Genomic DNA, 13,074 nt, shown 5'->3' on the forward strand with positions numbered 1-13,074 from the left:
GTGGATAGGAAAATGGCAGCCTTAGTCAGGAGAACGAGCCTCTGACTAGGCAAATTACTTAGCATCTCCGAGACTTCCCTGTAAGATGAGAACAACTCCCAGGGTTGTTGCAAGAATCACATCCAATAAACAGAGTCTGCAAACCCTAAATGGGACATAAACGTACGCTTTGGCAGTGGTGAGTCTTGTCGGGGGCCTTTGGGTGCAAGATTAAAGCAGGGGGCCCAAGCTAAACGAGAGAGCCACTGGGTCACCTCTGTGACTCTCCAACCCCTCCCCTCCTGGTGGGCCCCAAGTCCCAAGATCCCTCTGGCCATCCCTCACGAAGGAGAGTGATGCAGGTGCCCCCCTCATTTCCTTACACGAGCCCAGCCTGTCATGGTCGGGAGGCGTGACAGTCACAGCGGAGACACCCATTTATAGTCAAATGGTCCCTGCCCAGGCCCCCTCGGCTGAAGCAGGGAAATGAAGAGGCTCCTTTGGCTTCTGAGACTCGAGGATTTACTTTACAGGCCATGCAAAGTGGCTGTCACGCCGGGAGGAGAGTCTGGAACCTGTGGGCAGAAGGAAGACCAGGGTGGGAACGGCACAGACCCCAGAAAAGCCCACACCTTGCGGGAGGCTAAAAGGGAACTCCCACGAAAAAGAGCAGCCGTGTTCCCCGGGACCTCTGCTGGGGACCAGCTCCGTCCACTTCCGTCTACAGGAGAGGCCAGACTACTTGATCCAAAGTTCTCCGACAGCTCCAACGTTCTGTTCTATGTGACTTTGGAGGAATAGCTTAAGCCAGCCAGATAAGTCTTCATCCCAAAACAGAGGTTGGACGTGAAGTCATTCCTAGCTCTCGGATAACCTAAGGACCCCCCGGCTCTGGCATTCTCTCTCCCCCAATTCTATTCTAAGGGCCCTCCCAGCACTGACATTCTGGGTTCTGAGGTTCCTTCCCAGCGCTGACGTTCTGGGTTCTGAGGTTCCTTCCCAGCGCTGACGTTCTGGGTTCTGAGGCTCCTTTCCAGCGCTGACGTTCTGGGTTCTGAGGTTCCTTCCTAGCGCTGACGTTCTGGGTTCTGAGGCTCCTTCCTAGCGCTGACGTTCTGGGTTCTGAGGTTCCTTCCCAGCACTGACGTTGTGGGTTCTGAGGTTCCTTCCCAGCACTGACGTGCTGGGTTCTAAGGTCTCTCCCAGCACTGACATTCTGGGTTCTGAGGCTCCTTTCCAGCACTGACATTCTGGGTTCTAAGGCTCCTTCCTAGCACTGACATTCTGGGTTCTGAGGCTCCTTCCTAGCGCTGACGTTCTGGGTTCTGAGGGCCCTCTCCGTCCTCACATTCTGGGTTCTGAGTCCCTCTCAGCTCTGGCATATTCTGGGTTTGAAGGTCCCTCCAGCTCTGACACCCCACTAAGCCAAATGTTCTCCAGACTCACCGCTCACAGCTAAATATTTTTTGCCAGTCAGTAGATGGGGAAGAGTAAGAGAGAGCCGGGAGACCTACTCCTCCTTTCCCTGCTTTAGGAGTTTCTTTTAGTTTGTTGGCAAGTTCGAAGCCCATGTTTGAGGTCAGCGCACACATGTAACATAACAGACAATGCCCTTTTCCCGACATTATCCTCCCCATATCTACATAGGACCAACAAGCCAACCTCTACACCCTCACGGCCACCCAGACGCCTGGGTTCTGAGGTCTCTAAAACACTGACCTTGACCTCCAAGACGTTCCTGCTGTGTCAGGTTGGGATTGGGGTGGAAGTGGTGGGGGCAGGGGGGAAGGCCCAGGCCAGAGTGGAGAATGCCCCTGGAGATGATCGCTAGTGACTCCCTTCTCACAGACCAGGAGCCTCCCTCTCTGGACCCTTGTTTCCACCTCTTAAAGGAAGCTATCTGGGAAATAATCTCTCAGGAGGCTTCGAGGTCTTAACAAAAAGTCAGGACGTCTGGATGGAGCCCCTCAAGGGCAGGGACTGTTACCTCTCTTCGTACGGCCGGCACTTAACACAGTGGCTGCTTAATAAAGTCGACTGGGAATACGTGGCCGAGGAACACCACCCGTGAACGAGTGGGGGGCCACGTCTCCTGACCCCCAGCTCCCCCTCGAAGAAGGCCAGACCATGCGAAAGGCTATCCAGACTTTTATTAGACAGCAGGCTGTAAGTATCCAGTGCAAAACCACCTCCACATCGCAGTTCAGGACCAGGGAAACCTCTGCAAACCAGACACGTCCAGCCACTCTCCTTACTCGCCATCCCCCAACAGAAAAGCCCCAACTTGTACAAAGGAAAAACAACCAAACTCCGCCTCTCCCATCCGGGCCAATATCAAGTGCCGCCCTGCCTCTGCCAGGGATGTCCGAGGACACACAGCAACATCAGAAGAGGCGGCGGGGCACCCCGAGACGCTGGCTCCTCCCGCTCCCCACTCACACTAACGCGGGCACCCACTGGCGGCCTCCCATGGATCCAGGGCTAACCGACTCATCCATGGCTGAGGAAACCAAGGCACAGAGATGAAGTGATCTGCCCAGAGTCCCACGAGTGGTCTGCGAGGGAAGCCCAAAACATTCCAAAGGCAGTGGGCCACAGTGGGTGCTGGGAGCCGGAGGGCTTGGGGGGGGTTCGTGGGGCCCGTTCCCCCAAGGAGCCCGCCAGGCTTCACCATCTCCAAGGGGAAGTGTGTGTCAGGGCCCGACAAGGGGCATGAGCTCAACTCTAGCTACTGCAAGAACATGAAGCCTCACAGGATTCCCCTTCATCCCTCCCTCACCCCCAAACCATAGAAGAGACAGGAAAGGAGGAAGGGGCTGCCTGGATCCCTAGCGTGCGGCCAGTGTAAAGAGCTCTCCAGGCTCTCCAGGCCCAGGCACCAGGATGCCTGAGGGGGCAGATCCCTGGCCAGGGGGCCATCCAGGCAGGCTCAGAGGCTCAGGGAAGGCCCCTCCACTTGTACCCACACACAGACCCGGGCCCACACAAGAGAGGAGAAACAAGCCGGGCAGCCAGCACTGAGAACCCTTCACCAAGGTGGTTTTCTGAGATAAAGGAGAGAAGAGAGACCCTTCCTCAGCAGTCCTTAAGGCTCGGGTGAAATTCAATGAGGGCCCTTCAAAGATGGCGGGGCTCAGTCTACGTCTGGCCCGGAGGACAAAACCCTGCTGGGGTGAGCAGGGCATGTGCAAAAGAGCTTCCAGACCCTCCAAAAGGGTCAACTTCGGCCCCTTCCCCAGGCCCTGGCCACGTCCTCCTGGCGACCTCATGCAGGACGGGGGCTCCCGCAGACTGCGCTAGAAGAACTGGCTTTGCACAGGAGTTCTGGAGCCCTCGTGGGGATGTGTGCAGAGGCTCAGGCTCGAGGTAGAGAGGGGCGAGAGAAGGTCAGGAGTAATGGTGCAGGCAGACGGCTGGTCAGTAGCTTGGACGGACGAGGTGCGAGCCCACAGGGCTCACTGCATGTAGGAATACCTCCAGTCCCCAAGGGGAGAGTGGGTCTCCTTGATGACCTGGGGGGAGGTCCAGCGGAGAATGTAATGGGGGCCCCCTGGCTTGTCATTGGTGCCTGTTGGAAGACAGAAGGTTGTCAGAAGGAAAAATGGGGCCAACAGGAATAAAGGGAAGGAGCTGCCTGGGTTGACTCGGGCCCGGCTGCTGTCCCAGGAATGATGGAGCATCAAGCCTGTCCTGTGAAGTTGCTGCAAAGAACCTTGACGTACTTGATCAACCCATTCTGAGGGGGCTGGGAGGAGGCATGAGAGCTTGACTTAGAAACTGCTGGCAGAGACGAAAGAAGCCCAGGGAACCCACCCCACCTGGCTCCCCTCTGCTGACTGAGAAGAGAGCAACAGCAGGGGAGAGAGGGGCAGGGAGAGGGAGAAGGAGGACAGGGAGAGGGGGAGGGGGGAGGGGAGGGGGAGAGAGAGGGATAGAGACAGAGAAAAGGGGAGGGGGAGGGAGAGCAAGGGCCAAGCTCTACAGACACAAGGAGGAGAAGAGAAAGCTATGGAACACGAGCTGGAGTAGACTGAGGCAAGACCAAGAAGCGCTCAGCATGAGGTTTCTGGGAGGCAGTGTCGAATTCCAGACACACCACTCTGGTCCCAGCTCCATCCTCGTACACTTGTAGCCTGGGGCAAGTCATTTTCCTTCTAGGGATCTAAACTTCCTCATATATAAAAATCGAAGCTAGATGACATGATTTCTAGNGGATAGAGATAGAGAAAAGGGGAGGGGGAGGGAGAGCAAGGGCCAAGCTCTACAGACACAAGGAGGAGAAGAGAAAGCTATGGAACACGAGCTGGAGTAGACTGAGGCAAGACCAAGAAGCGCTCAGCATGAGGTTTCTGGGAGGCAGTGTCGAATTCCAGACACACCACTCTGGTCCCAGCTCCATCCTCGTACACTTGTAGCCTGGGGCAAGTCATTTTCCTTCTAGGGATCTAAACTTCCTCATATATAAAAATCGAAGCTAGATGACATGATTTCTAGGATGGACAGTGAGAGTACCTGTGTTCTAAGGTGCACCCTGCCTCCAGCTCTGACATTCTGTGCTCTAAGCTCCCCACCACCCCAGCCCTGGCATTCCCTGTCCTAAGGACCCTCCCAGCTCTGACATTCTGAGTTCTAAGGGCCCTCTGTAAAGCCCACCCCTCTCTCCCCCTTGGGTGGCAGGGGCTCACCTGATGCACGGGAACCCCCAAAGGGCTGCTGGGCCACCACTGAACCAGTGGATTTGTCATTGATGTAGAAGTTGCCGGCTGCATTCCTCAGTATCTTTGTGGCCTCATCAATCACATTCCTTCCAGGGAGCAGAAAGGGAGGAAGAAGAAAGGAGAAAGGAGGAAACAGTCATCCACTCGCTGCAGAAATGGGGGGAAGCCCCACTCCCAATTCTTGAGCCTCCTTTGTACTCCCTGGTTGCCTCTCCCCCTCCAACCACCCCCTCAATGAAAAGACCCTCAGGAGCTGTTTCTGCCCCTGAGCTAAAGGAGCTAAAGGAGGGGTGGAGGTAGGGAGGGGGCAGGAAGTTGGACTGGAGGGTCTCCAGGGCTCTACTGAGTTCTGAAGTTCTTTGTTCTGATGCCCCCACCTTCTGGCTCTGACATTCCCTGTCCTTAGGTCCCTCCTGGCTCTGACATTCAAGGCTTCCATGGACAGAAACAGGGCCAAGAATGTGCAGAAACCTGAGCCAGAATCTCACAAGAGGATGGATGGACGGATGGGGTGAGACACATCTGGAGTTGGAGCTAAGGATCTCTTAGAGGCCTTGCAAGAGCAGGGAGGCCCAGCTCTGGCCCTGCAGCACTGCCCTGAGCCTGCCCAGCCCGCCACTCACTTATCCTGGGCAAACACTGCCCCCGTGAGGCCATAGGGGGAGGTGCTGTCCACTAGCTGCAGAATCTCCCGGTACTGGCCTTCGGGGTACACGTAGACCGTCAGGATGGGGCCGAAGATCTCCTGCAAGTGAAGGGGCAGACAGGGCTCCAGGTGAGGGAGCGATGAGCCACAAACCTCCCGGCTCAGAGGGGCCGAGGAGGGCCCCAGGCTGGGCATCAGCAAAGAGCCCAGACCTCTCGTCAGTCCCCAGAGAGCCAGGCTGTCCCCCCGCCTGCGGTGCCCTCCCTCACGGCGGAGGCTCTGAACGTCATCACAGGGCCTTTCACCACCGTAGCTCAATCCATAGCTGACACCAAAGGGCTCCAGCAGCTTTCTCACTGGGCACTGGTGGTCCGAGGATGGGGACCCTCGACTGCACACGCTGCACTGGCACTAGAAAGGCATACTCCTCTCTCCCTTAGGAGATGAAGGCCCAAGGCTGGCCCCACACTGCCTGGGGAGAGGGGCACCCACGAAGCCTTTTATCCCACCGTGGGGCACACGAGGCATCAGGAGGCAGGGACTGAGCAAGTGGCCTTCCTTTCTTCCTTTCTCTGGTCCTCACGAAAGAGATGGAGCCAAAGGCCTTCCCAGCCCCAACACTGTGTCCTGAGGTTCCTCCCAGCTCTGGGTTCTACGGGCCCTCCCAGCCCTGACATTTTTCACTTCAGCGAATCCTGGCAGCCAACTGGACGCCTGGGCCTTCGTAGCTATATGCTTGTATTGGCACCTTATGTGCCGGACAAAACTGCTCTTTCCCCACTGTCTCCCCCCTGCCCCCACCTGAGAAGGGCTGCAGGCCTGAGAAATGACCATTTAAGAGTCAGAGGACCCGAGTGGCAGTTTTCTCCCTGCCTCTGGCTCTTCAGGCAGACAGTGAGGGGCATTCTCTGTGCCTCCATCATGTCTTGCTGCTACACCTTGGGCAAACCACTGAACTCCCCACTTGTAAAAGGAGGGCCTGGACGAGAAGTCCCCTAAGTTTCCTTCTACCTGTTAAAGGCCATGCAGGCCCCTTCTGGGAATGGCTCATCCATGGAATGGCCAGGGCAGGGCTATGACCAGAGTTAAAACATTCACCTCCTCCTCTCCCTGCCCAGTGGAGGGACTATGGGTGTAGAATACACATCGCTAAAACATGAGTGACCAAAAAAGGAAGGGTTCACCCAACACACTCCCAGAGGGGTTTTCCAGTTCTCAACACTATCACTCTATGACCCCTCAAGACCTCAGTTTCCCCAGGTGTGCAGACATGTTAGCATGGAAGAGAAATGGGGGCTCTGCTCCCCGCCTCAGGCCTAAGGGGCTGCCTGCCTCCCATTGGCAATGCTAGGGCTCCTGGGCCCCCTGCTTGCCCCCAGTCCCACCTCATTCATGATGCGGTCTCTCGGGTCCTTGCTTTCCACAATGCACGGCTGGACAAAGTAGCCCACAGAGTCGTCGCACTGGCCCCCAGCCAGGACGCTGAGGTTGGGCGAGGAGTGGATGTGTTCCAGCCACTTCTTGATGCGCCCAAAAGACTGGAAAGAATCAAAGGACAGATGATGGGCTTGGGAAGGTGTCAGGGCCCATGGAGGTGGTCAGACCAGACAACACTGGCAGCAATAGGAGAGGGGCTCTTTGCCTCCCTCCCTGCCCCCAGAGAGCCACCAGGCCTGCAGTGAAGCAGCCACAGGACCAAGCGGGTTACTCTAGCAATTCTGGAGGCTGGGCATTTGAAGGGTAGTTGTATCTAGTTTGTGCTTATTTTTCACACTAAGGAGGGAGGTGAGACCTAATGGCACCCATTCCACCCCTCTCGCCTTCCACCATGGGCACCCAGACCTCATCCAAGGTTGTCCAGAGATCTGTCTGCTCACGCTGTGTAGACAGGCTGGTGGTCACACACAACAACCCTGCCAGGGAGAGGGAAGCCCAGGGGGGCCCTTGACACACCCTGAGCACCCTGCCACTGGCCATTGCTAAAACCTGAGGCCTTTCAGGTCTGGTCAGTCAGCAGCGCTAAAGCTAAGCTCCTAAACAGGGGGCAGCCCTCCCATGAAAAACTAGGAACTCCTTGAGGGCAGGGCTAGCTGTCTTCTATTTGTACTCAGTGCCATATACATTTTTGTAATTCATCCATTCCAAGGGTGTTCTACCCAGCTCCCAAAGCTAAGGATTCCCACAGGACAAAGGGCCATCTCCCTTATCAGACTGGAAGTTACCCTGGGACAGACCTATGTCCCCACACTGCCACCCCCCAAAGGAAAGCTTCCCGAGGCCGGGGCCAGGATGCAAACTCTCTGATGAGGCTCCCACATCCTCGCCACAAAGCCCAGATTCTTGTCTAAGCATACAAGGCTTCTTACATTGGCATCGATGACAGCAGAGAAGAATATTCCAAAATCTTCCACAGGCTACAAGTGGGTCAAGGGAAAACAGAGGGAAACAAGTCTAAGTTACTAGGAGCCCACAGTCAGAAAAAGCCCTCCCAGCCCCATACTCCCCCTCCACATCCACCTCCTATGCCCATCCTCGGCCATAGGACTTGGGAAATGGGAAAACTTTCCACAGGGACCCTACTGTCTTGGGGGGAAAAAAGCCCCAGATATGGAGCAAATAAAAACAATGCCTGTGCCAGAGAGAAGGCCTTTCTCTTGCCCTCTTCGAGTCAGGAGCTTCTACTTTTTCTTATGAAAAAAATAAGGCTAAAACTCATTATATTTCCTCCCTCAAGGTTATGATGAGGAAAGCAAAGCCCAGCATGTCAAAGCTATGATTTCTATAGAGTGGTTCACCCCTCCACAGAGATAGGTTGCAATGGTCTTGGCCACTTGGCCTGGCCATGAAGCTCTCCAAATCTGGCCAGGCTGGTCCTTGGAAAACAGGCACATATCCTCAACCTGGGCCTGTGTTCATGCTCCCCTGACAGAGACTTTAGTTGTAACTCTAAGTATGGGCTTGGAGCTGGCAGGGACCTCAAAGGCCATTTTGTAGGTAAGATAACTGGAGCCCAGAGAGGTAAAGTGACTTGCCAGAGGTCACACAGGGAGGAAGGGGCAGAACCAGGGTATAAACTTAACACTTCCCTGGCCACCACCAGGGACTGTTGTAGCACAGAGCAAACAAGCTTCCCCAGAAGGGCTCAAATACATCACTAGCGGTCCCCAGGAGCCGCACCCCACCCCCCCACCCCCGCCGAAGAGCTGCTCACATCTCCCACTCGAATCTGGCTGTGCTCCTCCAGGAGCTGAGCTTTGATCTTGGGCCACAGTGAGTCAGGGACATAGAGTCGAGAGCAGGCTGAACACTTCTGGCCACCAAACTCAAAGGCAGAGCGTAGAGTCCCGCTCACCACACTGCCCACATCTGCCGAGCTGTGGACGAAGTGGAAGTTCTTCCCGCCACACTCTGGAGAGAGGGAGGGAGAAGGAAAAATGAGGGAGGGCTATGGGGACCCTTGCCACTCCAGCTTTAGCAAGGGGACCGGCTCAGGGTCTCTGCTACTACAGGGAGAGTCAAAGTCCTGCCTGAGATTAGAAAGTTAGGAAGGACCAGAGGATTTTGGGGTAGAAGCGGCAATATCATTGCCTTTCATTTCACAGTTAAGAAAACTGAGCCTGCACCCAGAATGAGAGCTAGAATCTGAATCCACTATGTCACATGGGGGCCTCTGGGTCCTGGGCCATTTATGGATCATGTGGAAAACACTTTTAACTTAGTCCTGAAGAAATGTACACAATCGTCATTGTTAGAGAAGAGATGAAAGAGACCTTAGAACAGAGAATGTCAGAGCTGGAAGGGCTCTTAGAACAGAGAATGTCAGAGCTGGGAGAATCCTTAGAACAGAGAATGTCAGAGCTGGGAGAGACCTTAGAACAGAGAATGTCAGAGCTGGAAGAGATCTTAGAACAGAAAATGTCAGAGATGGAAGAGACCTTAGAACAGAGAATGTCAGAGCTGGGAGAGACCTTAGAACAGAGAATGTCAGAGCTGGGAGGGACCTTAGAACAGAGAATGTCAGAGCTGGGAGAGACCTTAGAACAGAGAATGTCAGAGCTGGGAGGAACCTTAGAACCCAGAATGTCAGAGCTGGGAGGAAATCCAAGCTGGGGGTGGCCTTACCTCCTGCCAAACGTGGGAAGGTGCGATACCGATCCAAGTTGTCAGCCACCTGTTTCCAGAGACGTTTAAAAGTCCTGAAACAGAAGCATGAGGGCAGAAAGTGGCAGGCCAGGAAAGGAGGGTTCTGTCACCACTTTAGGAATAACAGAGAAATTCTGGCAGTTGACCTGGCCCCTTGCTCTCAATGGCTAAAAACTACCTAGAGAGACAAGCTGGGGGCCCTGACTGGGAGGAAGTTACAGAGTTTAGCAGAGATGGGCTGAGCAGTCTGGGCCTCTGGGGATCTAGGGCAGAGCCCTGGGTCTCCTTTGTGCCATCCACAAGGTCTCCAGCACCTCCTCCCCTGGGTTTGCAGTGTGACCAACCCCAGTGGCACCAAACAATAAAAATGCTAATCGCCTCCTCACAGGCGACACAGTGCCTAATACTAATTTATGGCTTTCCTACCTTAGCGCCCCGACTCTCATCAAAGCATGGCAGAAGCCAGCCTTGCCTGCTCCCCTTTTTAATAGGCTGGTGCCTATGGGGACAGAAGCTCTGCTCTGGGGAAAGCGGGGACTTCTGGAAAACAACCCTTTTCAGCACTTCTGTCTGTGGGAGTGCAGCACATTCTCCCCCAGGCGAGGGGGCCAGCAGAGTACAAGGAATGCCAGAGACTCAGAGGTCTCTGAAGCAGATTCCCAGAATGTCAGTGCTTCAAGGGGGTCTCAGAAGAATGCCAGTCCTAGAAGGACCCACAGGACACAGAAATGTGAGAACTAGAAGGGATCTATGAATGTTGAATGTCAGAATAGAAAGGGGCTTTAGAATACACACTCAGAGTTGGGAGGGGCCTTGGGATAATTTAGTCTCCCATTTTACAGACCAGTCAGCTGAGGCTCACAGGATATGGCTTGCCCATGGCCACAGAGGTATTGAGTGGCAGGATTGGGCCTTGAATCCAGGTCCCCTAATTTCTAGCTTCAGGCTCTTTTCCTGATAGCTGTCTCCAGACAAAAGGACAAAGAGGGAGGAGAGGAAGGCTCCTTTCTCCCAGGCATAGGCTCCAGTGGCCTGAAAAGGGGCATGAGCAATGTGGAAATGGGAACCCTTAAACAGATAGTAGAAAAAGAGGCAGCTCAGTGGCACAGTAGAGAAAATGCTGGGCCTGGAGTTAAGAAGACCCCAAATCCCTTAATCTCTGTTTGCCACTGGAAAAGGAAATGGCAAACCACTTCAGTATCTCAGCTAACTCCCCAGACAGAAGTCCAGGGAGTCTAAACAACAACATCAAAAGGAAAGGGGAAGGCTGGAAGGCAGAGGCCTTGGCATTCAAAGTCCCAAACTGATGTTTCCATGCTATGGGGCCCCAAGAGGTTCAAGGCCATGTCTCAGAGCCTCAGTTTCTTCCTTTACAAAATGGGGGTGATAACTATGCTCCCCATCTCCCAGGGAAGTTGGCAGGAAAGTGCTTTGAAACTTTAAATTACTAGAGAAATAAGAGCTCCTCTTCAAACAAGGTAAGTGCACTCGGCAAACTTTCCAGAGCTGGGTCAATATTAGCTGTTCTCCTCTGGCCAGGAGAAGACTGGCCATAAAGCCCTGGGACAGAGAGCTGCTCAGTCTCTTCCTGGCCGTCAGTGCCCCAGAGCAGGGCTCCCTCGAATCACAGCATCCTGGAGGTGTGTGGGCCCCAACCAGGCACAGGGTCCAACACTGCTGCCCCACCAAACAGGACTCTGAGACAAGGGCATGAGGGGAATGGAGAGTGCAAGGAAATGAACTAAACAAAGGGGGAAAGCCATAACTATGACAACTGTCCTACAGCAGAATGGCTGGCCCTTTCCCAATCAAAGGAGCACGGATAAGCACAGAAGCAACCTCAACAGTCAGAGTCCAATCCATCCTCAAACAGGAATCACCTCTACCATAGCAGAGATGAGTGGTCATCCAGCCTCTATTTGGAGATCCCTAACAAAGGGAAATTCTTTACCTTCAAGGTAAACAAACCATTACTTCTGGAAAGCTCTCATTAAGGGGTTGTTCCTAACATGAGCCCTACATCTGCCTCCCATCAGCTTCTATACGTTCTTCTAGTCCTGCCCTCTGTAGCCAAGCAGGACAGGTCTGACCCCGCTTCCTTTCAGATACCTGAAGACAGCTCTCTAATTTAAACCAAACATTCCCTCAATGCCTTCAACAGGTCCTTGTCTGGTTTGCTCTGACTGCCCTGCTCTGGATGCTCTCCAGCTGGTTTCTATCGTTCCTGTGGCGCTGAGGCCTGGACGTGGTACTCTAGACACAGCCTGGCTGGGGAAAAGGACCATGGGACCGTCACCTCCCCATTGTGGACAATGAGCCTCTCCCCCCCAACTTCCAGGAGCCAGTCTTTCAGATGTTGCTGGGCCTCCACCCTTGGAAGGCTCTGCCCAAGGCCCACGCTCCCCTGGCTGAACATCCCCGGACCCCTTCAGACTTACGGCACGCTGCCAGTGAAATTGAGACCAGAGAGGTGCTCCGAGCTGGTGACCGTGTCTCCAAAGACGGGCCCACTGGCCGGAACAAACTGGATGATGTTTGGGGGAAGTCCAGCCTCTCGGAGGACTTTGTACACAGCGTAGTTGGCCAGAATAGCTGTGTCGCTGGGCTTCCATATCACTACGTTGCCCTGCGACAGGAGGGAGTATGTGGGCAGCAATGCTTGAAACAACGTTCTTATACATATACCAACTAGATGTGCTAGAGTGGACAGGGCACTGGGCCTACAGTCAGGAAGCCCTGAGTTCAAATCCAGCCTCAGACAAGTCACTTAAGTGCTGCCTGCCTCAGTGCCCGCATCTGTATAACAAGGGTAGCAGTCCCTATCTCCCAGAGCTGTTCTAAGACAAATGAGAATACCTGTAGGACACTTAGCCCAGTGCCCAGCACATAGTAGGTGCTATATAAATGTCAGTTATTACTGTGTTGTCGTGACAATGATGATACCACCACCACACTTTCCAGAACGGCCAGACACATCCCTTCACTCTTTCCTGCCTTCACACATTCACTAACTTCCTTCGACCCCTGCTCCTCACCCCTGAGGACCTAGCTCTGGGTCTTCTGTGGCAAGGAAGCACTCAAAATTCTGGTGTAAGCCCATGACCACCCAGGGACTCAGTCTCTTCCTCTGTAAACTTAAGGTGGCCTCTAAGGGCCCTTCTGGCTCCAGGGCTAGAGTTCTTTGACCCTTCCCATCCACCTGATGCCATCTTCTCTCTGTATGCACGGTTCCCCTCATTAGAAGGCAAGCTCCTGGAGGGCAGGGACTGGTTCGGTTTTGTCTTTGTACTGCTGGTACCTAGCACATGGACCCTAATATGGCACCACGTAAATTCTTATTCAATGACTCATTCTAATTGCCACTAATAATTCCAGAGAATCTTGGATTAACCTAATTTTGTGGACTTTGTTTCCATTTGGAGGGGAAAGGGAGGGGGAAGAAATAAGTGTTTATATAGAACCTTCTACATGCACAGGAACTGTGCAAAGGACTTAACAAACTCTGATCCCCACAACAACCTCCTGAGATAGATGCTGTTATTATCTCTACTTTACAGATGAGGAAACTGAGGCTGGCAGAAGTTAAGT

General features: G+C 54.0%; 1 protein-coding gene across 1 annotated transcript in view; it reads right to left on the bottom strand.

Moving 5' to 3' along the window:
- Window positions 1-2,111: 2,111 nt before the first annotated feature.
- Window positions 2,112-13,074, bottom strand: part of ALDH4A1 (aldehyde dehydrogenase 4 family member A1) — a 31,963-nt gene continuing 21,000 nt past the window's right edge. The window contains exons 8-15 of the mRNA XM_044667808.1: window positions 11,925-12,112; window positions 9,466-9,539; window positions 8,555-8,751; window positions 7,710-7,757; window positions 6,729-6,881; window positions 5,321-5,442; window positions 4,665-4,783; window positions 2,112-3,547 (exon numbers count right to left, since the gene is read on the bottom strand). Coding sequence (XP_044523743.1) covers window positions 3,435-3,547; window positions 4,665-4,783; window positions 5,321-5,442; window positions 6,729-6,881; window positions 7,710-7,757; window positions 8,555-8,751; window positions 9,466-9,539; window positions 11,925-12,112 — 1,014 coding nt within the window. The 3' untranslated portion in view covers window positions 2,112-3,434. The remainder of the gene's footprint in view (window positions 3,548-4,664; window positions 4,784-5,320; window positions 5,443-6,728; window positions 6,882-7,709; window positions 7,758-8,554; window positions 8,752-9,465; window positions 9,540-11,924; window positions 12,113-13,074) is intronic.

Source organism: Gracilinanus agilis, chromosome 3, assembly GCF_016433145.1.
Source record: "Gracilinanus agilis isolate LMUSP501 chromosome 3, AgileGrace, whole genome shotgun sequence".
In the NCBI taxonomy this organism is placed as follows: domain Eukaryota; kingdom Metazoa; phylum Chordata; class Mammalia; order Didelphimorphia; family Didelphidae; genus Gracilinanus; species Gracilinanus agilis.